The sequence below is a fragment of the Hetaerina americana genome, unplaced genomic scaffold (genome assembly GCF_022747635.1).
Source record: "Hetaerina americana unplaced genomic scaffold, ioHetAmer1.1.p SCAF_5, whole genome shotgun sequence".
Lineage (NCBI taxonomy): Eukaryota > Metazoa > Arthropoda > Insecta > Odonata > Calopterygidae > Hetaerina > Hetaerina americana.
The window spans coordinates 20882512-20909415 of NW_027287095.1; the positions used below are offsets into that span (position 1 = coordinate 20882512).

The following is a 26904-nucleotide window of genomic DNA, read 5'->3' on the forward strand; positions in this document are numbered from 1 at the left end:
AAGAAAGAAAAATATTTAAAAATAAATACATGATAGTTCATCCAAGATGTTAATTATGAAGCGTCAAATTTAATTAAAATCTGACTAAAAGAGCAGGATTTTCCTCACAATTTAGACATATTGCTGTGAAAAGGCGCAAATTAGAGCATTTTTATTACCTGCATTGTTCTGTAATATGGATCCAGGAGAAGTTGAGCTAGGGCAACAATCTGAGGTGTCCGGTCCCAACCATCAGAGCAATGTACCAGAACTGGTCTTGCTTCTCTATCAACAGCGGAAGCAGCAACAATAGCAGCTCGCAGTAAGCCAGACATATGCTGCAACCAACGTGTACCTTCTAACAAAGTGTACCAACTGAAACGAAAACGCCACAAATCTAATATTTAACTTTGCACCATGATATTTGTTTAAGAAAATCAGTATTGTGAATGCAAAACAAAACTTAAAAGATTACTTAGTGCATTAGTATTAACACACTTATGATTCCAGTGTAAAATGAGTATTTACAAAATGTACTTATCATCAATAGGAGAGGACAGAGGAACTGTGAAGATGTTAAGGTAGAAAATATCCACAATGCTAAGAATAAAGCTGTAGTTTCAGGTTTAATTACTGTTAACTCTCGATTCCCTGAGTGTGGATTATCCATTCTATTCTTTCTCCCTAGCACTTCAAAATGTTATGACAAAATTAAAAATGTAAATCAGTAGTCAATTATTTAATGTCATAATTTAAAAAGTTTTGACTGTACCAATAACTTCTACCATACTATTGTCTCCCTAGCATTCATCAGCTCTGATAATTCCATTTTATCCCTAAGACAAGCAAATATATAGTTTTACTAGTATGGAACAAATAAGTAATTAATTATCTGCACAGCATTGCTTTAATTAGTATCATATGATAATATGAAACCGTATCAGCGATCCTTTGTCAATCATTTGCATTTTCCTGGCTATGTGCTTGGTTTGGCTTTCTGGCAATACATTCAGCTATTCACTTGATGATAGTTCTATTTTCTTGTAAAATCATAATTCCACCCTTTTAAAAAGGACTGAAAAACAGAAATAAATTGTACTCTCCATTGCTAAAAAAATGCAAATTGATGATAAGGAATCAAAAGGAGTTTATTCGTTCCATAATCACAGCCATATGTTTTTTTAAAACTATTTTGATTCATACGAATTGAATTGGTTCACATCAATACCATATTTTTGCATATTTTGTTTATCTGTGTTTTTCAATTGTCCATGCATCCATTAGCATGGATAAACAAGAATTTACTGAACGTGGAATCTATTCATATTGAATTAAGAAACTAACACTTGGCAAATCCACACAAAATTAAAAAAAAAAATCATAAATCAACTGCACTGCTTAAACATGCAAACATAAAAAACGGATTCACAACCTGCAGGGATGATGCAATCCAATCCAATGTTTTACATCGCAAAATTTACATACTAATAAAAAATAATATATACATTAAAAAATCAAACTCTTGCTTATTATAATGAGAATTTGAGTCAAGTACCCAGATCTTGTTTTCCACAACACATAAATAACAAAAATAATTTCAGATCTCCGATGGTCTGGCACCCCAATTTTCATTTGAAAACAATGAAATCCACTATCAAATCATAATTTACATTACATGAATTTTTGTGGGAGCAGTACAAATGACATGTAATCCATTAGAAAAATGTACATTTGATCAGGAGAGAAGAGACAAAGCTGACTATAATAAGTTGCTTTGTTTATGAATGACCCCCTTTTCAATATTCACCAGTGGAGAAATATTCAATGTGTAATTTGCCAGTGGAACACAACTCACATCCAAATAATAGATATCATGCAGAAAAAAATAAATTAATTACTTGGGCTGTTCAGCTGATGTTGAACACAGCTGTCTAAGACCATGAAAACTTTTTCGAATGGAATGGATGTTGGCCAAATTCATGAACTGTATGTCACAACTGGGATAATATTCAGGGCATTCACATCCACCACCTCTTGCTCTGTTTGCTACAGCAGTCGTGTATGATCTTGCATCCATGATGAGCACCTTCTGCAAAATAATGGATAAAAAATAACTTGAAAGTTACCTATTCCTGAGATAAGCAAGCGATTTATCCATTTGGATATATTTTTGTCTATTCGGTAAAAATCACTTTTATTATGAGGAATGCATATTTTCAAACAAAAATACAAACACTTTATGAAGTCTGAAATTGGAATTAATGTATTTCCTAATTTTTTCACACCCAAACAATGGACTGTAGATTGATAGATAGGTCTTTATTTGGGCGATATTGACAGTACACCATTGATATCCTTAAACTCTTGGAAAAAACCAAATGGATATTGGTGTGGAATAAAATGTAAATTGCATGGAATCCACACTCACCTTTGGCATTGGACTTGCTTCTGGTTCATCAGCTAGGTCTCTGGGAGAGGGAGGCTCACTGCTTGTCCCTCCATTCATGTCTCTGCTTCCACCAATGACCAGTGACAGAGGTGGATTAGTGGCAGATGAAACAAAAGCAGAAGAAGACGAAGAGGTTGCTGAGGACTCGTCTGAGGCACAAAAGTTGTTTGATGGAACAGGCACTACATTTGTTATGTGGCTTAAAGATTTTGTTGCCGCTGCAGGTGCCTGTGTTAGAAGGCTGTTGTTCCTTTGGTTTAGTTGCTGCTGTTGGCCTTGGTCAAATGCACATGCATCAGAGATAGCCTTTAAAAGGTCTTCATCTTCAGATGACCTCCAACCAAGCCATCCCACTTCTGGCTGACTGCAGCGGGCAATGACAGCACCATTTCCTACATGCCTAGTATTATTAAAAACATAATCAGTTGTATTTTTTTTACAACGGTTTGATTCTTATACAGCATTTAAACATTATATTTCAGAAATATATTTTTAAATATCCAATGGATAAATCAAAAAACTACCAAATTAGAACTGTATAATTTTGCACAATTTTAACAAGTACTCCAAACATAAGGCCCAACAACTAAGCAGCCAATGAACAGCTCACTCATTAGGACAGATCAATTATCAGAGACTAGCACATATTTAAGGGCCTCATTATTTAAATAAATAATAAACATGAACTATAAAAATGTGCTACTCTCCTAATTTGGTACATTACATTTGTAATGTAATAACTTAAACATGTAACTTGATTACCTTTCTCACTTTCTGAAGTGAATTTCAATTATCTACAGAAGATCAGCCACAGTGAAAAGACCCTGTATGGAATATTGTCCACAACCCCTCCTTGGGGGAAATACCCCCACCACTCTTGCTTCAACCCTCCCTCACTTGCATCTTATAGAGGAGTATAAGTAGGGCCTAGTTGTCATCTCATGTTATTGGTGAATTTCCTTTCCATGAAAAGACGATAACTGGGACAACAATATAGCCTTGCTTGCTCAAAAGTGAGGGGAAAAGATAGAAGAAGTGGGGCAGGTAGCTTCGACCTCTGCCCACTGTCTGATAAGCATCTGCCCAACAGACTATATCAATACCTTAGATATGGACCAAGAAAACAAACCCTGTTTTACTACACAATACATACATTTCTGCTGAACCATATTCCAATTATAAATGTAAAATATGTGAATGAAGACTATAAATTGAAGCACTTCTGTATAAATAATGTAATGTTTGCATGTCTACATCTACTTCATGCACGCTGAGGCACTAAAATCTGAGAAATCGCAAAATGATTCTGTGATGAACACAGCCTTATTACTCTTAAATGAATTACAACCCTTGATATGTGCACGTAATGCCGTGTGCCAATTCTACCAAAATCCCACAGTCTTCTATTTAGACTATTTTTTTTTAATTATTTTATTTGAAATTCATTTGCTACCTTTTTTGAAAATGCCAGCAAAATAATTCTTGAACTAGAGATTTTGGCCTATAACTTTCCGTCTACATGATTTGAATTAATACAGGCATATATCTTTTGTAAAATCCAAAACAGCGTGAAACATTGGGCTGGTAAAATCTAAAAAAAAACATACATATATGCATGGTTATTATTAGTTCCACCTCGCATAGTTATTTGCATCTATTTCAAATAAATTTTCACCAATTGTCACTCCACCTGTGCTCATCAAATTTTAAATGTATTTTCTGTTAAAGAGCTCATTCCATATATAATTTATAAGGCACAGAAGTTCATCGTTACTCCTCTGAATCTATACCAGTGTTCTTCTTTGTATCATGATGCAGCCTGGGAGTCATTAATCTATCACAAAAAGAGGTACATTTTCAGTGTAAACAAATGTATCAAGCAATAGTAGAACAACTCTGAATCCTGAGATTGTTGAACTGATTCACTCTATGATATTTTGATATTAGCTGTGGCACTGAGCCTTGATTGAATTAGAAGGTGAAACTTTTGTCAGTCACAAAAGTAGGTCTACCTACATAAGTAAGTTTTAAATATACTTAACATGGTCCGAAGCTATTGTGATGACTCACAGGATAGTATGTGCGTAATTCTATAAATTAACCAAATTGACATTTTTACAAAGATGCCTTTCTTTCAAGCATATAATTTATAATGGTCGATCTGGCTGGCACAGTGCTTATGTAACATAGTTGCTACTGTTAACATTATTTTATATCAATATTTCATCCTAGTATACATTATTATCACAAAATTAGCAATTAAATGATGGAATACATAAATTTCACGAATCAATAATTGTTATCCCAATGGATAGTGAACATTTTAGGGGATGGCTGACATATTTAATGAATTATGAATATAAAATAACTTACTACAAATAAAAATCTATACTGTATTGACTAAGCCCAAGATGGCAAAGCCCAATTGTCTAACAGAGGTGCATTTTCTAGCTATATCCCAGCATTTAACTATCTATTTTCTTAACACTTGACAAACAGTAACAGTAAAAAATTCAGACTTAGTTTAATCTCGATTTTCCTTCCACTGGGTGGCAGGTACAGACTGTCAATAGTTACAGAGCCACGTAATCTTACCTCCACACAATTGCAGGTATACGTCGTGCACTTCGGAATCTTGCTACACTTTCTAGAGTATCATCAGTAATACAAGCTGGGACTAGGAGAAGACGGGGATAGGATGGGCATAATCGATAATCCAAGTTGGCTTGAGAAATCCTCCAAACTCCATGCACATCCAATCCAAGTCTTTCCACCTGTTAATTTTAATCAAATACATTTTTATAACATGATGCAGTATTGCAAAAGACAATATTTTACAACCTGAAGCCTTCTTTAACTTTTATACACAAATATTTAAAGATTAGATCGGTTATGACAAAAGTAGCCAGATTGAATTGATATTGAATGTTAATGCCTTTGGCATTTATTCCTGTGCTACATTTGAGGAAACATTCATTGTACAAAGCAATAACAGCCTTCAGTTATTCACAAAGGTTAATTGGGATAATGCAAATCATCTAAAGAAAAGTAATGAGAGATATTGAGACATTACACAGATGTTCATTCTATTCTTGAGGGGTATTATTATTATTTACTAAAAAAAGGCTACATACCAACACTAATTTAAGCCCTATTTTTAGAGAGAAATTATACAATCAGGAAGTTGTTTAAAAAGTTTATGGAGTTAAAAAATGGACATATTTGCATATACTAACTAAATGGCTCATATCCTAGTTAAACAACCATGAAAAACTATGGAAGTAAAAAACTAAATTATGAATGCCAAAAATCAACTTGCCAAATCTATAGGAATTTCTTTAACAGCTTTAATGTTTGCTTTCAAATAATTTTTGTAAAAATTATTAATTATAAATCATGAATTATGTTGATTATCAAAGCTAAATTTAAAAAACCACAGATCCACTGAAATTACAATTGAATATTACTCCCATTACACAAAGCTATTATTCACAGTGCGCAACAAAATGCTGTTAGCTTGCCCATTCACTAGAAGAAAGATGATTACATTTAACACAGAAACGCAATGAAAATGAGCACAAATGGCTTTCCCTTACAAACAACAGAATAACTGGTTCCACTCATACAATTTTTGACCATTTGCTGTCCATAGTCTTTTAAGGAACATAAAATGAATTCCCCAGCTTTCCACTATTCAAAATTTCTTTTTTTATTTCCCTCCCCTGTAATAAAAATGAAGGACTGGCAGTAAGAAAGAAATAACACTTAACAAAGACATAACTTTTTAAAAGAAACTTCTAAAAATGTTTTAAAAATTAATACAAGCCATACTTAGAAGTATAAAACAATACGGTTAGATAGTACTATCAGCCTATGCCTGGGGTGGTGAACTTATGGCACACGTGCCCAAAGTGGAAAGCAGGGAAAATATTTTGGCACACAGAGCTGGGAGGGAGCTACAGGCAATTCCACAGTGATCACCCTATGGGTTGGCATGCAACTCAACAGTATACAGGCGTGTACTTCTGTTATGTACATTAATGTTGGTACTCAATTTGCCCAAAGTTTCACCATCCCTGGCCTATGCCATGAGTTCAAAAGTGAGAGAACCATTAACTAGCTCAAAACAAACCTCATTTTTGAAAGATTTTTGAAAATTTTCTCCGGAATCTAGAAACTCAGGCTCACGTCCGAGACGCTGTGACACCTCTTCCCCACCTTCTTCAGCCGACCATGCATAAAAGGCAAAGGCAAATATATCTTCAATGCCCTTTGGTGGTGATAAGGCTCTTAGCAGTCTCCTGTGCCACTCCATGCAGTGTTCATTTGTAGCAAATATACACCTAATAAAGGAAAATGGACAATATTAAAAACAGAGAACTTTTTATAGTGGTATTTAAGCACCTTGAAACTGAGGTGCCAATATTACTATAATTTGATTGCACACATGCTATAATCATTTAGGGAGCTACCAGCACTCAAAGAAGAATGGTAAATGTATGTATTATAGAATTGTTTACCAATATATTATCATATAATGCCAGAAAACTTTAAACCTAAAGAATATGCAAAAATACAGACTTATGATATGGGTAAATTTCTGATGGAAAAAAATTAAAAATTGCATTGTAATACAAAAATGGAATTTGTATTACAGATTATGAAATATTTAAAAACAGAGAAGAATTATGGAGACAAACAGAAAATAGCTAAAAGCTGAATCAGGGTGTCCAATTATCAGAAAATTCCTGAACTCTCATTGCATGAATAACTCAGTTCTTCCAGACCTCCTTGGCTATTAGCACCACTCTTTTTCTTGTTGTGCCCTTTCTGTCCTGACTTACAATGACCTTCAATACGTGAAGAGCAATTGAATCTATTTTTAGGCACAACACACATGAAAATAAGAAAACCTATAATCTTTATTTTTCTTTCATTGAAATAAATAAAATAAAGGGCAAATGTCTTTAAACTGTAAATTTGGATAGTTTCTTAACTATTTACGGAATTAAATATTTCAAAAGTGCCTATAAAGAATAAAGAGTAACATTATTACAAACTCGAGGAATGAATATCCACCCTCCCAATATTTATACATATCATAGAAATTTTACACAAAGAATTGACAACACATTTACACAAACATACATTTATTTAACTGGAAGGTTCATAAGACTCCAGCTGGCTAATAAATCAAGTTAAATAAAACAGTCACTTGGTGGAAATTCTTCATATTGAACTTAAAATTAAACCACTTGTTTTTTCCACATAGAAATGTGGAAAAGCCAAGTGGTTTAATTTTAATTTTAAAGTCAAAGTTAATTTTTATCATTACCTCATCGATCGAGCATCCTTGCATGAAATATGTAGATAGAAAATGTCTCGCACTTCCACCTGATCCACGAGGCCTAGGGGGACACTGAAGTGACCATCGCGGAGACTGAGATGTAGGCGGTAATTGGAGAGAGCAAGTACGCCTCCTCCAGATCCCTCCCCACTCCCACTGTCATCTACTGTCCTTCCAAGGTATTCCACTGCTTCTCCACAGAGAGGTGTAAATGGGACAGTGAGTGCCGCATCTTCGCGTTCAAGAGTGCGTTTGGGAAATGCCTCAGCAGCCCGGACATGGCATATTGATTGCATGCTGTCAAAGCGGTTACAGACAGGTGAGTGTTGAGCAGGAAGAATAGGTGTCTGCATTTCCTCCATGGTTGAACTTTCGGCTATTTCAGCTGATGTAGTCTCCATCTTAGACAGAGGTCTTTGTTGCATATGTATGGGTGCAAAGTCCATCTCGTCAATGTGATGAGGCTAAAGGAAAAAATAGTTTTGTCACACTACATTTTAAAAAGAAAGAATGTTTATAAATTAAACCCAGGCAAACGAAATTGTGACCACTATGCAGCTGAAATACAACTTTGAATCTCTTGTTTCACTACAGTTTTCAATGAAATATAAAACATTCATTATATACATGTCTATTCAAAATTAAACTGGGGAAAAATAAAGAGCAACCCTCCTTTTTTGATTATTCTGTTACGCATGGAGAAATATTTCAAGGATATTCAAAGCATATTGTTAAAAAATCAGCAAAGTAAGCAAGCAAGCATTTAGTAAGTATGACCATTTTTGATCAATGCTGGACACATTTCCTAATTAAAAATTTCAGGAAACGAGATTAATCCTCCAAATTATAACCATAATTTAATGCGAATAGATGGGGGACAAGATAAGAGGTAGACAAAAATGGGGATTAAAGCATACCTTTACCTCTTGTATAAAGTACACTTTTAGAAATGTTAGAATAAAATGTGACAGAGTTAAAAGGAGACAGTTGAACGTAAGCTACGCCTTCAAACCAAGTCCATTTAAGGTTTATCATTAAGTATTTGGGATTTAGACCAGGTAAAAATACGAAATCGGAATTCAATTTTACCACATTCCTAGTAAATGGAAGCCGAAAAAGAAACAGATCACAACACATTGCGGATAATCTACTTCTAGTAGTCATGAAGGAGAGGTAGGGCGAAATAGATAATGCAGTGTAGGTGCAGAAATGAATCTCTTTGTGATGAACTGTTTTGACTTATTTGTGCGTCAGCCCTGTTTACTTGCCTGAATCTAGGGGATGATAGGAAAGGGGCGTAGATGACCTTTGGCTATATTGAAAATCAGATAACAGATCACTTTTGGGCAATACTGATTCAAGGTCGTGAAATAGTCAACAACAAGGTACAGATGGTTAAATGCGTTCACTTTTATCTTGTTCATCACGAAACGAAGTATGACGTGCAGGTTTACTGCAGTTTTGCTCGAAAAGGAACCCAAGTTAAAATGTTAATAGAAAAACCGACTGCGCGAGGCATCGAAAAATGTGTTAAGGCCAGCCTGCAAAGAGATGACTCCGATGTGAGGAAGGTAAAATGTCAACAAGAAAAAAGAGGTAATGTGCACCCGCCGCGATTCCACCTTGAAAGCAATGATGCAGTGTATGGCACAACTTGGTGAGTGAGCGATATAATTTTCGTAAGATAGCTTGACGGATAACAAACTGGGCACACGTCAATGGCATTGATATCAAATTCAAGGCTGACGAGGCAAACATCCCACACATTATTCTTGACTCTTCCTTTAAGTATATGGCAATGTTTTTCCGAATCATACAAATCACGGCTTTCCCTTAACGATTTTTAAGCCAGACGCAATCCTCGGCAGTTCGCTGACCAATTGATAACCTTCAAGTAGACACGCCTACTTCGTTAAGTGCTTCCGATGATTTCACAATTCGTAGACATACTTTACAACGATAATAACACTTCAAACATTGACAGAATGTGATCTGAACATGCCCATTTTCTTCACATTTTCAACAACTACTACTAAGAATCGTTTGACCGCTAAAGGAGAAATGTCAAATCACCTCACGTTCTAATTAGGACATGCCAATAATATTGATTTCAACATCCCTTCTCATGCAAGTTGACGGGTCTACATAGTTAATTCTTACCGGAGTCGGTTGTTTTAAAAATCAATCCACTTGATGTTGCGCTAACATATTTTTTGACAGCTGATTCCGTAATACACTTGTACCCTACAATGGCGGATATCGAGCAACATGACGTCGGCTCATTATTACAGCGATCACAACCCCGCCAACGGTAAGAAGTAGTACCAAACGTTTAGGGCTAACTAGAGAAATCCTAGTCACGGAATCGCCATAGAAGATCGAAATTATAATGTCTCGTGAATTATATCTTTCCATATGTAAACGAGTTTATTTTTGGAATTTAATCTCGAACTAATTGTGGTATTTTTCGGCGTGTAACTTAATAAGAGCAATGTCGATTTTCTATTTCTTGGTTCAGCATTTACGATTATACAACAATTTCCTGTCTCGCACCCCGGATATTTTGTTTATTTGAATTATCTTTCTCGTGTACTTGATCGAGCAGAGGCAACATCTTTTAATGATCAGTCATGGGTGATGGATGTGGCGGTCGTCACATGCGCATATTCTCAATGTGAACCCTGTTTGCGCACTCACGTGTAGGAGTTTTCGGAATCCACCCACGAGTTTTTGATTTTAATGGATACAATTGCTCGAACTACTAGAATAAGAAACCACTTAAGTGAATTTTTCCTCAATGAATTAACGAAATTTTCAAATAATTTCATTGTTGACCATAAAAAATATTCTCTTGACTTGAGAGCTTTCGCCCTATTGAATGTAATTTTTTTTGAGGTGTAAATGAAAATCATGAAGGTGAGAAAGCAGAATTGGCATTGCATCACGACAATCCATTTTCCCCTTTAATTCCTTGCTTCTAAAAATTAAAGTAATTATTATCAGCCCGGAGCAATTCAAGAATATCTTCTAGTATGCACTCCACACCAATTTTTTTCCCCGATTGACTGTTAGTGGAATAGGATTCGTTTCTAATGGGAAAATAAAAAATAATTACACGGTAGTAAAAATCATTTTTATTTAACAAACTTATGGGAAAATAGTACACAAACGAAAGAAAAAATTACATTGAAATGTTACAAGTTTAAATTACCATTATATTAGAATGATGGCAGTTTATTGTACCTACCACAGCAAAATACTTCGTTGTATCACTGCTTAAGAATTTACATAATATCAATTTGTACAAGTCAAATTAAATTTATTCATACATTATGGGGTGACTTTCATTTGGCTTTGATTATGGGGCCATATCTAGTGCTTTGTAGTTATACAAGGATTTATGGAATGGTAGTTTTGCCTCATAATTAAAGCATGGTTAATTTAAAATATTTAAAACTTGTTTCTAGCATATTAGTAAGAACACTGTACAACAATAACATCTATACATATATGTATAAGGAAAATCTAATTTTAACACAATTAATTCACAGCCGTTGAAGCCTATTCATGGTATGCCATAATTATATTTGGGGTTATAGGATACATTGTATAAACAGTTTTTATCATCAATTTTATAGAGGACTCTTCAAACAATTCACAGTTAGTGAATGTACTGACACAATTAGATTTCTAACTTTTTAACTATTGTTTGTGATTTTATTTAAGTAAAATATTAATTTGACAGCCCCCCAATATTTCAACTGATTTCTTGTGAAGCAGATTGAATGCATTTGCATGTGTTATATCCCGTGCAAATAAAAATCTTCACAGAAAGCATTGAGCACCTACTATTATTCAGTGATCATGGTATAAATTCCTTGCAGTGAGGGTGTCTTATATAAAATATTATCCTTCATTTTAAACAGATGGGTATATTATATTTATATGGTTACAATACGAAATTTGCTACAGAAAATTTCATCAGTATTCAGATGCATAGTAACAATGATGCAAGGTGCACTCTTGATTATCGCTTACAGCATGCTGAGGCATAGAATCTTCAACTTGCTGTTCCACTTATTTTGAAGCACAACATGCATTGAGTGAACACATCTCAACACCACACACTTTAGGGCTGGAGAAATTGATGCAGTATGTGTTAATTCATGTTTACTTCATAAACACATCAAAAGAGCTTAGAAGAATATTGATGCAAGAATCAGAATGATAGCAGTTTTGCATGCTTTAAGCAAGAATCAGCACACTTATAGATAGATGATGAATTATAATTTAGATTCATAATTTTTGAAATTTATTCTCCTGTTAATATGACCACCAAACCACCTGACTCTGTAATTTCTAGGCATTGCATACAATGTTTAGGGTAGGAAGAAGTTTATCTGAATTGACATTTTATATTCCAAATAACGTACTCCTAAAAGTTCTAAGTAAAATATGTTTTAGATTGCTGTCATGAATTGTACTTAATTTTATGCAGTATATTGTCTCTTTAATACTGTACATAGAGAAACTTGGCCATATAGTTTTTTTTTTAATTTGAAAATTGTAGGACAAGATGAAGGTACATAAAAAGTTTATTTGAGGTAGCTTTCATCAGCAGCTTCATAAATTTGCCTGAATAAAAATTAAAAACTATTACCTTACAAAATTTACAAATGCTATAATTTCATATGAAATATGCGCATTTAAAATTCAAAGCCAAAAATAATGCTATTAGAGATTATGACTATTCCTTTGACAAAATTAGGCCAATAGGTTAGCAATGGATTATTTATTTTATTGCTGAATTTCACTTACTCTACGGTAAAGTTAGGCTTACTTGCCTTAGAAATATTTCAAATATAAGAAAAAAATCACTGTTTATTTCACTTAATTGAAATAATATTCTGAGGAGTTATATTGAATGACAAATTAATTGAAAAAAGTTTGTCAACCTATCATAGATTTTAATGCAATGAAGCTGACAAATTCCCAGAAACTGCGGGAAATGACGCAACAGTAAGTTTCAACGGAGTCATCTGCTAAGTGTAGATTACAATGCAACGATTTCAGAGAGTAAAAATCATTTTCCATAAAAAAATCATCAAAAATCAATCCTCGTCAAGACGAATGATTTTCATGCTCTGAAATTGTTGCATTGCGATGAAGCTGATTTTATTTTTGAAAAATGGAATACTAAAATCTAAAATTGTGTTACACCTTGGTAAGGATCATGGCAATCCATCCTACACATGTCCACATACTTAAGGTATCACAGTTTTTAGCACCTTGAAATGAAAGAGATGTATTCATGTAACAGATGTAAAAATCAATTTCCGTGTTTCAACTGCATACGTACATAGCTAATAGTACATAGATACCTTCAAGGAAATGGGGTTAATGAACACAAATTATTACACCGAGGCATGATAAATATTAAACAACTGAGTGGATTGTGGGTACCTCAAAATAATATTATAAATTTAAGATTATCTCCTAAGCAACCATGTATTCAAATTTCCCACTTACAGTAGGCACTAATGAGACCTTATGTAAGGTACCAATTTAGAAAGGATATTGGCGCACAACAACTTACTATGATTTCCTGGATGAAAAAATCTACATTATAGTTTTTTCAAAATCTAGAACTACACATTTAAAGTTACCTCCCAAAATTATCTCAGGATATAAATACCCCCTCAACTTTAAATGGCATCAGACTCCCAAGTAGAGCTGCAAGTAAAACATTTGCACACTCCTGTACATAATAAATTTGCTCTTCATTGCATGTATTATTTTATAATGAAACATAATCTGAAAAGTGTTCTGATTAGTGCCGCTATTGAAAAAATATGTTCAAGACCAACCTGAAATGAAAAGAGTGCAGTGAAGAAAACAAAAAGTAATTTTTCTTATATACTAATGCTATTTCAAGACTCACAAGAGTCACTCAATGTAAAACCAGATATACAAAATTCTTTGAACACCTTCAATTTTCTCTGAAACTACTTCATCCATTGTGTCTGTATTGTGCAGCTATTACAACATTGCTGGTACCTACAATGGCACTCTATTTGTATACTCTATTTGCTTCCAGTACAGATTAATGGAAGTAAGCCTGAAAATTTGAGATTCTAAGGTAAGGAAGGTCAGTAAAGAGTATAATAAGAGTTTCAATGCCCAAATAGGGTCCTCATGACAAAAGCAATTCAATGTCTTTTTTCTCATTATTAACAATAGAACCAAACCTTTATGGCAAGAAAATGAGAATACGAATAGTATACCATGGGATGGAATCTGAAATGCTAATCAAAATTCAAATTGTATCAAGGTTTTTTGAAAAGGCAATGAAAAAAGTAGGTTTCCTGTGTAAAAATCACCAGATATTAAATTAAATGTAACAAGTGTACTTTGGGAAGAAAATAAGCAATTTGTAGAGCATGCATCCCAAATGGAGTTAACTGCCCCGGTCATTAACTTCAGAAATATTTATAAGCTGGGTGTTAAAAGAATGTTGAAATATTACCCTTTTTTCCAAGAGAGAATTAAAATGAAGTTAAAATTATCAGTAATTGGCAGATAGGACTATTTGTTTAGGTAATCTGCCGGTTAAGGTAGGTATAGGGTGGACACAACTACCAAATAAATATTGAAGGACTATTATATAATGCAAATCCTTTCAACATACAACTTGAAATTACTATGTATACTGTAAATTTTTCAGTAATGGGTTTAGTGCCTTTTCTTTAAAATGACTCCTCTGTTGAATTACAGCATAACCTCTACTACACTTTTCTCTGATCCGAATGAAACCCATTTGTAGGTATAATTTGATAAGATAGAAAGGGGTTTTCAATAAAAGTACCATATATGTATATCCCAACACATAAGACAAGTAATAGTGAAAAAACTCAGTAAATATGCACATTGACCTTTTAACCCTTTACTATTGCAACTTGTCTCACCAAGTTTGTATTACATCTTGTATATACAATTACATGCATATTCAATGCATTAAATCCCAATTCAATAATAGAAATTTATTACTATTAACCATATTTCTCAGTAATTATGATGGCAATATAAGAAAACTAATTTGCCGAATAAAATGTTAAACATAGATAAACCAAATTTCTGTCTTAGACTACGCCATAAGGACTTTTCTGCATTAATAGTTCATGTGTATTTATACTTTAGGTACTTCCAAATTGTGATCATTTTTTTGCCATAATTGAGGATTACCAGCTCTAGAATAATGATAAATCATAGAGAATATGAGTCATTGACCTATTGCTGGGCTGATGAGAATCCAACCTAGAATGAAAACCAGGCTATTTGAACCTTTGGCTAAGAGAACATGACAGATTGAGGTAAAATCGCAAGCTCCTGCAATGCTACTGGACTAAAAACTTCTGCTATGTGAATAGAGTATCCGGTTTCACACAATTTCAAAGTCTGTCACACCTTGGGTGATGCATATTGACAAATCAATATACTTATTTTATCAAAACAAAAATATTTATGAATTCTGATATTGTAATTCCTCGAACGACATCCAATCTCTTAGAACTGAAACTCGCAACTACTGAAACTTACATTTAGAAATTGTAAATAATCATTAAATCTTCATTTACGCTAATTACTTGCACTGCAGAAATCCTGAATGATCCAACAAATACTGTCAAAGAGCTCCTTCACACATTTCTAAGACCATATATTATTTGGGAAGGCTGGAATTTACTGTTCACCCATAAATAGTTTACATACTTTACACTTATTTTTTCTTCATGGTGAAAATTGTTATTTACCAACTTAAGTGAAAAATATGGTGTAAAGGACCCCTTAGAAGTAGGAACATAAAACAATCACAATAACGGAAGGGTTTAACCGGTTGGTATAATAATTTGAAAGAGAACCCTGGAATAACTAATTCACAATTATAACAGAATTATTTATCTAAATCATTATCCAAATATGGTATATTTTTAAATATATTAAATAAATTGACATATGAATTGTAAATTTATCAGCCTAGCACAATACTAGTTTCATTGAGGGAGTACCCTAAATCATTGATAACCATAATGGCATAGGTGTCATTTTAATCTTATAATCTCCTCTGTAAGAGAGCAGTGCAATGGAGTAATTACAGGCAGAGGTCAACATGACACTTCTTCATCATAGAAAGCAAATATGAAATAGCATGATGCCCTTATCTGTTTTTTTTTCACCAGAGAATAAGTAACTGCATTACCTAATGAATGGGTAAAGTGAAGAAAATTAGATTATCAAAGAGGAGTTAAGATTATCTGAGATAAAGATGAAACATAAAGAGACTGTCATGTGGCTCCAAAGAGAGGACCAATTTTGGCTTCAAACCCTACCCAGTATCTTCTGTGACAAGTAACAGGAAGGATCAAAAGGAAGAGATTCTTTCTGCATAGTTCATCAAAAGTGAAATTTAGTAAACCATGGAGAAGTATTTAATATTGTTCATCCCACAAAAAGAGATGCTATTAATCACAAGCTATTACAGGTTCAATCAGCTTGAAAGGATGATATCTTGACAGGGACTATTTCCTTACAAATAATGAAAAAAAAAACAATTATGATGATGATCTTAGACTTTGTGTGTTAGAAATTTTGAATATTCATTGTAAGGTGGATAATTGCAAGGACTTAATAATAGAATGAATTACCATATTTCCCAGCTCATAAGACGTATTGGCACATATGATGCACTGTCATTTTTCATGTTAGAATTTATAACAAACATTTGGATCAGGCAGAAAAGGACCAAATATTTTAATGTTAACACTTAATATGAAAAAAAATATTTTTTTACATTAAAAAATTAGCAGCTATATCAAAGTTTATTCACCATAGAATTCCTGAAATTCATCATCACTGCTGCTCAATCATTTCTGCTGTTATTTTCTCTTTCCTCATACGTGATGTCATCTTCACGTGTTCAAAATAAGGGTGGTTTACAGCACATATTTCTAGTAATTTTCATTCACTTCCAGTGAAAGATTTTCCTCTTATTTTACTTTCTACAAGTGTGGACGACTATTAACACTTAAGCTGATAAATATACCAAGGCACCCAGAGACCTCTGAAAAAGTTCTCTTGCACACTAAGAACTGTTTTTTTGTAGATATTACTTTCAGTAAAAAGTGTGACAGCCAAGCCAAGAATAAATTTGGATTACTTAATTTTTCTTAAAGATTTTTTGGCCCATTTTCTAGAGCGTTTCCTCAAGTCAACGCATAAAGCAATCTCACAGCATTAAAATAGAAAGCAATATTTTAGAATTAATGAAAAAGGTTTCCAGAGAATTTGGAAATAAGAGCAAAAGCAGAATTAATCAAGCAGTCCGACAACACACTATGAATATCAGTTTTCCTGTCCTAGCTTGCTTCGTTATGCTGGTATGAAAACACACTTTGCATGACAATATGATTTTCAGTACAAGAAACATGCAGCACTGCTTTTGACTCCAAGGAATCCTAAAAGCAAGTGTTAAGTTCATCACAAGGTAACAAGAAAATACAGTTTATCTTTCTCTGTTTTGCATTTACTAAAATTGTTTTCAGTATAATCATAATATTTTTCGAAGTAGAAAGAAGTTTCAAATTTCATTGTATAACCATTCATGAGACTTCTAATAATGTTTCTTCAATATGTTAAATGATAATACTAAATATAACCAATTTTAATGAAAATAGCTTGCATTGTATAATACTGTGAGGAGTTTCAATGCTTCAACTCCACTTCTCCCCCTCCAAATAAATAGAATCAAATATTAAAAAAAACAAGTATTCCCTATTTCTTGATATTTCTTTCAAATGCACAAATGCAATCAATATGAAATATGACTTCATTTCAAATAATTTTTTTAGAGGTTTAAAAACATTATGTTGCTAAAGTGAATTAAAATCATTGATAGAACTACATTATGGCTTGACCAATAAGAATACTAATACAGCTACACAAAAAAGTTTTGGATAGGGTAGATATCGCAAATCCGCAAGATGCTGGGTTAGTTAGTCAAAATTTGGATTTCAAAAACTGGAAGCAAGGGCAGAATGAAAACATTGGGATGATGCACCTCGAACATGGAGACATCATTTAATAGCTACATATGATTCTGCGTAGCACTAATATAATGATTCTTATCTAATTCACTGTATGATGCAGAGCTTTTAATTTGATGAATCATTTTTTCCTCTACACTGATTGTAGTAACTTGGTGGGTAATATCTTAGGTTACAAACCAACTAGTTTTGAATTTTTAGAGCACGCACCAGGGCCAGGCTGCGTTAGTTTCTGGGTACGAGGAACTTTCTAGGATCCCTCAGATGGCACAGGGGAGTGAAATGATCTCCCTATACAATGCATAAGTTTTGCATGCTGTGGAGCTTAGAATGGGGTGAGCTCTGCCTTCACTTACCACACTACATTCTTGGTTGATGATTGATAATAATGGTGATTTTTGATATAGCTATGGTTAAAACCCTTTTTTCCAATAGTTTCTCCAAGGTTCAACTGTCAAACTTTTTCCTCTATTTCATGTATGACTTTTATAATTTCATATAACATAATGCAGTTTCCCCACTGTAACTTTCCAAATTTATCTCCCATTTATTTAGTACGGAAATATTTTAATAGAATGCCAAAATGGTAAAAAGAACTTAGGTAAGGATTATGAGGACTGACCTTAGTAGTAAGCATTATGAGGACTGACCTCTCAAGTTATTTGCACCATTTGGGATAGGTGGGTTATTTGGTAGAGGTAGGATACTCAGGAAAAGTAGGACAGGTGGGTAGAAACCTAGCATCAGCATTAGCCTACTCTTAAAGAAAGGTGCCAAAGGCCCCATGGTTTAACATCCTATCCAATAGTTGGTGTACCTTACTTGAAGTACTCCACATATAGCACCACCAGTAAGAATTAGAATACCATTGAAAAAATCTGCCACCACCAGGATTTGAACCTGGTCCCACAGGGAAGATCTGGATTGGAGAATAAAAACCAAATGTATTTCCCAGAAATGTTAAAATGTTAAAATTTGTCTAGAAACTTTAATCATAATCTAACATAAGAAAAATAAGCTCAAAAATTATGTGCCTCCTCATATGTTTCACATAATTTGACATTGACTCAAAGAGATGCCAAATTTCCTCAATTTTCCTTAAAAAAACTTATAAAACTGTGGAGCATGTGAATTTTGGAGCCATGCAAGTGGGTGTTACTGCTATTTAGAAACTAAGTGATATCAAAAAGAAAGATAAAAAAAACAAGGATTACGTGCACAACACTGCATTTTCAAGCTTTCATTTACATCTCCAGCCCATTTTAAAAAGAGGTATTTTTTAAATGAGCAAAAAACAACAAAAATAAAAATATTTACACACTTTTTAAAGTTATATACATTTGGAATGCCTATTATGGTTTCTTCTCAATTTAGGAGTAAACGCATGTTTCAACCTTACAAACAAGCAAAACACATACTGGCAGTGGGAAAAAGGAGTGGGGGTATTATTTTTGGCAATATTTAAAAATCACATGGCACTTTTGTACATAAGGTCCCAGCTAATAAATGCTACAATTAAGAGAGGCACTGACATAGACCTATGTTTCCTGAGATAAGCAAGGCCTTGCCTCCCACAGCAAACCTTACATCAACAGACTTGATTTAATAATCCTACCAGTTTTAACCTATGACATAGGTTGCAAAGGTTGTCCCCTTCAACCAGTTATGGGCAAACAAATTTCTTGACATGATCTCCACCCATTTAACATACAGGTGGCAACAAGTGTTACAGAAGTAAACCACTTATTGTTTGAGGCACATGAAATGTTTTGAATTTTAATTAAGGAGTATTGGAACTATGTTAATGTAATTTATATAATTATTTGTAATTTAGAATTACTAGCATGTTATCATTTTAGAATTGTAATAAACTTAACTCTGCATTAACTCTGAAGAGTTATTCATAATAAAATAAAATTAAACAAAGACTGTTAAATAAAATTTCAATAAAACAAAAAAAACTCATAATAAACAAGAATAAATCATTTTAGAGAGCTGTAAAAACAATTTTAGAGTTAAGTACATGCTGCCATTCTAGCAACAGTCATAAAACAATATTTTACATACTAACATCCTCATATAAGCCTCTTAAGCACCACAAGATACTTATACATACATAAATGCTATTATACAAATGCTTGAATTGATATTTTACACTAATAATATCTGTCAATCAATTTTGAATAAAACTATTTATCACATTTGAGGAACAAGTGCAGCATCTGATGGACTTTGACTCACTATGAAATACAAATATATTTACTTTGCAATTCTTGTGATTAGAATTTTTATAATTGTATCAATAGTTGAGAATAATTATAAAAAATTACCCTCAACTATTATAACTTTTCTGTGAATCTGTCTGAACCTCAGTATATTACTGACTACCCTGGAAAACACCCACGATGCTAATAATTACATTCCTCTGGAATGTAATTGAAGAAATTCATTGCAGACAATGCCAATTTCTCTTGGAATGGTATATTCCAAAAAACATTAAAACTTTAAAAAAATATGGTCCAAGACCTTGAAATGATAAAAAATGCCTCGCAAAGGCAGCTGCCAAGTACATGCCAGATTTATATTGCAATCTGTAACAAGTGGGCAGGGGCTAAACTTGTTGAGATCTTTATAGTACAACCTTTAATGATGCCATAGTGAAATGGCAGACAGATTAGATCCTCCACGTACAGATTGGTTTCCATCACAGTGCCGTGCTCTCAACTGGAGAGGGCGGTCTAATGGTTGGGGTTTGAGGATGTTTGGCAGGATTTCCCCTAGCAATCACTGTTCCCTCCTTAATTGGGCGAAGAGGTGGAGTAGTAGGTATAGATCGATGTGCTTCTGGGGTCAAGGCCTCTGGAGTTGTAGACTCTGAGGAACTTGTGCTGCGACCTATTAATGATGAGAAATAAGCAACATTAGCAGGTTACTTCAAGCGCGACAATAGAATAGGAACACTTGACATTTTGCAAGAGTGGGGACACAGAAGAAAATGGATAGAAAATCAATTACAACAGGCAAATTGATATTTAAAATTACAAACCCAGGGATGATGCTCTAATATCTAAATATTTACACAGTAAACCCTAATCTAGAGTCATTCTATAATGAAGATGATGAGACTTTAGTAAGAAAGGTAGGTGGCACAACCGTAATCTTTTATAAGTATCTCTTTGCTTTTTTAATGTTTTCCATGGACACTGCTCATATCTTATGGAAGAATAATTTGGGAGGAGACATTCTTGAACATAGTTAGGCCCCATTACCTTATTTCCTCAGAAAGCTCCATTCATATGGAAAACTGTGAACTGTGAAAAACTAGGATGAACTAAAAATATTATTATTTAAGAATGTGAAATGTGTTAAGGAAAAGGGAATAAATAAAAACAGGTAATCAAATGCATTTTGTTAAGAAGGTTTTGACACACACCAAGAGAGAGCTGCTACAATGTGAGTTCATGGGGGAATTTTTACCTGGAATTTCATGGAAGAATGAGTCTAAGATGAAATATCCTCAGATCATGGATCCCTTCTGTATGGCAAATTTTTCGGACATGTACAAAACTACAGGGGAAGCACTCTGATTCCTATGTCATAAGAAAACATTAGCTGATTTTATATTAAAATAACAAAGTGAAATCTTTAATTTACAGATGCTAAATTGATATTATCCTTGAATTTATACAAATGTTGCCAGTTCTGAATACAAATCAACACAATCAAAACCACGCTTTCTGTCCCCGAATGCCAGAATTTACAGGAAATCACAATGCACTATAGAAATTACGAGCTGATTTATATTCACATTATTTTACAGGTTTTATTCATAATATAAGATTAAATCTTATTAAATTAAATACTATATAACTAGGCTGGGGTAACCCAGGGGTACAGCATTGGACTATTGACTGGAGGGCCCCGGTTCGATTCCCAGGCAAGCCTCTCTGGGCACCTTCAGCTCCACCCAAGCTGTGTGATTTTTTGGGTACATATCTTCCTGGGAAAACATAAACGGCACAGGGAAAGGAACTACCCTGATGTGTGAACTTCACATGCAGTCGGGCTTAATACTGGGTGAACTCTACCATAACCTACCAAACTGACCTTCGGATTAATTGCTGTGTTTATGGTTTATTATACATATTGATTCATAAAAATCAGTTTTTGCTAATAAAGTGCTTAGCGATGGAGTATTCTAATCAATTATTTAATTTTTTCTGACTAGTTATTTGCCTGCATGGTTATCTGAACTGCATTAACCATTATGCCAAAATTGTCTATGGGAGTGTTTCTTTTGAACCACTAAAGCTAACACTATAGCTGCGATTGACCTTAGTTACATGATATTTCATTTTTTGATATTGACTCATTATTTTTCATATATTACATAATTATTTATTATTGATTAATTAATGATGCAAAAAATGAACAGAAACTAGATTCAGCTAGAAGATATGTGGGTGTATGAAACCTTATTGTATTTAGTAAAACTTCCTAAATGATAGACATTATTCAAATTTTCCAATCCATTTTCAATTACATTAAGAGCACCAGATGTTTAAAAAGTTTTTCCAGAATTATTCATTTTATTATAATCTTGTGAGATATTTCCATTGCAAAACATGGCAATCCATATGCAAAATATTTTCCTCCTCATTCTCAATTTTAAATATTTTTCCCACTGGTCCCTCCAGTAACACAATCAGAGTTACTCCATGTGTATGCATACCAAAATGATTAGGAATGACAGAACTAAGAAAAGTACCAATAAGTTGCCTCATCTATTATATACAGGTTCATAGGCTAATCTTAAGTAAAAATATCATATAAGCAAAGCTACATAAAAGGTCCATGTTTAATTCTCAAAAGTTTCACCAAACTTGTGTTTTGAAATCCAATTTATATGACAGTAAGCATAATAACTTACATTAATCACTTTACATCCACCAAAAAGGCACATTTGTGCCCTATTTTAGTTTTCAAGCAATTTATACATTAAAGCTTGCTTATGAGTTTTTATGCAAAATTTGAGTTCACTTAAATCCCTATCCATATAGTAACATATGATGGTTAAATGAAGAGTTAAGGATGTGAGTAGATGAGTTGATATATTACTTAATAAATAACCAATTCACAACACATGAATTAGCCATTTAAAAATGGTAACAGTTAAATTTGTGGAGAGAAATCAAGTTTCTTTTGATTGTAACTCTTAACTTTTGATTTTTCTCATTCAGGCCATAATGATTAGCATTTTACGTGGTATATACAATATTATTAATGCTTTTACTTTGGATGGTATGGAGGATATAAGATTTTACTTACCAGTATAATGATAGATATCATATTCCAGGTCATAAGGCATTGCAGCGCCCACAGACAGATGCATCGCTAATCCTTCTAACCAAACCTCCATCACTTCAAATGGTGGTCTATAATGGAGAGTATAAAAAATATTTTAGTCTTTCAAACAAGTGTAGCAATGGTTAATTAGAGCAAATAAACTTGAACTAAGAAGTGGTTGGGCTCTTGGTATGGAACTCTTGGACAATTGACGTTAATCATTTGTCAAATATAAACAATCAACATACATATCTTTCTTTTTATACAAATTGTTTCCATATAGAATCATAACATTTCAACTAGAACAGGTATCAATTTATACTATCTTATTTTACATGACTGACAAGACACGATGCCCAAAGGTAATTGGATTACCTAAATAGATAGATAAATTTATTTGCCATAGAACAATACACAATTGTATGGGCTACTTAGAAGGACTAAAGAAAATATTTAATAAATGCTACAGTACTTTTCTGCATATTTATATAGAGGAGTTGGACATAATTATGCAAGACAGACCCATAAATAATTTGTTTCCATCAAGGTGAGTTTTTTTTTACAATTTGAAAACTCTACATTTTAATGTACATGCACATCTTACACTAGAGGATGACTCCATACAAAGTTACAGTCGTGGCTTCTTTCAGAGTTCTATGGATGTTTCATTACAGATTGACTACAAAATGTTTGAATTTAAGTTGTGCATCACATTAAATAAAACACTTCCAAGGAAAGAGTACTACCCCCTAAAAAAATGTAAACAACCACTAAATGCTGCATCTCAGTTTAAAGTTATTTGTTAAAAGAGGTCAAGCTCCAAAATTGGATGTAGTAGTTGGCCACATATTACATCACTCTGCCCAATTCTATTATTGTACAATGCACGATGATAAGAACAGGCCATTATTTTATAATAAACTCTATCATCCATAATTTCTCCAAGCCATGCATGAATAAAGTTTAGTAATAAAACACACCGTTTACTCTGCTAGGATGTTTGTGAAGGAACCCAGGATTTTGAAAGCACTGACCAGTAAAATAAGCAAATAAGGTTTTCTTTATTTAGAAAGTTGCAATCATACAATGTATGCATAGCAATACTTAAAGAGTGGGGATTTTATGACTCAAAAATTTAAAAATATTATTTGGCAGCGATAATTTATGACAAAACAACAATTCATTTAGTCAATATTATTAAAGATATAAAATGGACGTTTAATATATGGTTTCTCAATACATTCAATTCTTTACAAATTAAGTGAGTCACAGTGGAGATTAAGCTAATCTTCAGATGAAATTTGGCTTTTACAAACATGTTCCTCCATGGTTCATATTCCATCCCTTGTCTAGCTTCTAGTAACACAGAATACTTGTACTTCCACTATTTTGATAAAATGGTCACATTGAATACTAATAAACCACTATAAATGTGCTGAGGTAACATCATGAAGAATAAAATAGGTTAATGGCAAGTTCATGCTTTTTAGCTTTCAACTCCATACATTACCAAATGTTTTTTCTACAACTCTTTTAACTGGTTTCAAGTGATTCTGATCCTTAATATGAAAAATTATTTTTTGCATGTTTTTTTAAATTTACCTTAAGTGTCGACTATTTATGCACTGAATATTTTTTTGGACAAGTAAAAGGGAATACTAAAGCATGTTATCCAGAATTTTTAACACGAGTTGGTCAGAAATATGATGGAATGGTAAGCTAATTAGAAAAATCCATGCCATCAAGAATGTCCTCATGAGTCTCATTGAATTTAAAAACTTAAAGATGCAATAGTTTAGGAATCTAAAAATACCAGAAAAATTAATTTCATTAATTTTAAGCTAAAATAGAGAAGAAGAAAAATTATTTTACAGTAAAAAAGTCTTAAATAACTCATTCTGAAAATAGTAAAAATAAAAACAGTGAAATAAATGCAATTTAACTACTTAAAATAGGAAGACCTTTTACAGTAATAAGTAATTTTTTCTTGACTAGCCGATGCTTAATTCCTTAACTTGCCTCAGGTGAACAAATAACATCATAAATCAAACGCATTGTACCGGGAATCCATCACAAGGCAAGAAAACACTACATAACCAATTTGACAAAACCACAATATGACCAATCCTATGGAATTGATACATACGGCAATGAAATATGTATAACATATGGGTCCACTGTAATACATCTTACATTCTTCCTCTTAGAATTTATCATCTGATTTTACATGAATAAATAATGCATGTTATTTAGCAGAATGTGTTTACAAAAATATAATTAAGCATCAAGAGGTGAGACTCATTAGACTACTTACCGTTTGTCAGGATTGAGATCACAGCAGAGAAAGGCAACCTTGAAGAAAGGTTCTGGGCACTCAGAGCAAAATTTCTCACGAAATATATTTTGATTAAGACCAAAATCAGATGACCGAGGAAGAAAATCCGGGTCAGCATGGACACGGCCAATTATCTAAAGGCAAATTAGATTGAGGCAAGTGTTACTTTTTTAATATATGCAAAAATATTATTTCATTCAGTTTGCTAAATGAACACACATGGAGCAAAACTTAGTCTGTTCCCTTAAAAAAAAATTTTAAATTGATATGCCAACCAAGAAATGGGCTAACTAAAATAAATAATAAGAACATAAAGATATATTGCAGTGATCCTAATACAATAAAAATGTTCATGCAAATAGCAATTGATTTCAAACATACAGTAAAATTCCTGGTTTGCAGTATCAGAATGTAAGTTTTCCTTTAATTGCAACTTATTTTTAGTTGTCAACTTTCCTATTCTTCCAATGTATATACAGCCCCTGATGTCTGGAAAATCATTATTATTTTTTGCTGTTTACATTTTTCTGCTTTATTTTTCCAATATTTTCACTCTAATACATATTTAACCTGTGCTTCCATGCAGAACATTTGGCAACCGTGTTTTATTATCATACTGAATTGATACTACCATATTTCCCAGCCCATAAGACAACTATTTTTTACTCCAAAATGAGCTCTAAAATCAGCCTGACTCTTATGGGCCATATGTACATTGGTATAATTTTGACCAATAAGTGCAAGTTTCACCCATTCATCAGAAGTATACTTACTATTACATGTTTTTTCCATATCAGGCATAGAAAGTGTTTGCTGTTGTTAAAAAAAACTATCATATCACTGTTTTGCGTCGTTCGTAAGTAACAGTGTTAACAGAAAAATAATTTGATCTTTCCTGCCTTACAATTATTTTTCGTGAATTCTGACCTGAAAAATCCTGGTGCATCAGAGCCAGGATATATGGATTTATTTTTGAAAAATAATAGGAAGGTCACTGTTGGGTTATTGATTAATGTCTTGTCTGGTTTATGTTCAGGAAATCATTACATTTGGTTCCAACAGTTCTTACTCAAATGAAAAGAAAATAAAACGGAATTCATTCCAAATTTATCACTTATTAATCATATATTATTACTCCATATACTTTGACCTATAGTTACACACAGTTGAAATAGTATAGCAAAAGGTTAACTTTCAGTCACTTCCATGACAAACTCAGCCTTCCAGGTACTTCATTGTTAAATGAAAAGAAACGCTGTTACTGAGACCCTCCACACGGTGACGGGTGGTCCTAACAATGTGCAAACTACCGTAAACCCTAGGTAATCGTGGCACCTGCTTAATCCGGACT

General features: G+C 33.2%; 2 protein-coding genes across 3 annotated transcripts in view; both read right to left on the reverse strand.

Moving 5' to 3' along the window:
- LOC139694435 (phosphatidylinositol-3,5-bisphosphate 3-phosphatase MTMR4) overlaps positions 1-10040 on the reverse strand; it is a 34947-nt gene extending 24907 nt beyond the window's left edge. For both annotated transcript variants that reach the window (XM_071593011.1, XM_071593012.1), the window contains exons 1-7: positions 9936-10040; positions 7764-8239; positions 6561-6771; positions 5024-5202; positions 2408-2828; positions 1878-2068; positions 159-354 (exon numbers count right to left, since the gene is read on the reverse strand). In XM_071593011.1, the coding sequence (XP_071449112.1) occupies positions 159-354; positions 1878-2068; positions 2408-2828; positions 5024-5202; positions 6561-6771; positions 7764-8221 (1656 nt within the window). In that variant the 5' untranslated portion in view covers positions 8222-8239; positions 9936-10040. The remainder of the gene's footprint in view (positions 1-158; positions 355-1877; positions 2069-2407; positions 2829-5023; positions 5203-6560; positions 6772-7763; positions 8240-9935) is intronic.
- A 7390-nt stretch (positions 10041-17430) lies between these two features.
- LIMK1 (LIM domain kinase 1) overlaps positions 17431-26904 on the reverse strand; it is a 38914-nt gene continuing 29440 nt past the window's right edge. The window contains exons 12-14 of the mRNA XM_071593013.1: positions 25533-25687; positions 23201-23307; positions 17431-20767 (exon numbers count right to left, since the gene is read on the reverse strand). Coding sequence (XP_071449114.1) covers positions 20577-20767; positions 23201-23307; positions 25533-25687 — 453 coding nt within the window. The 3' untranslated portion in view covers positions 17431-20576. The remainder of the gene's footprint in view (positions 20768-23200; positions 23308-25532; positions 25688-26904) is intronic.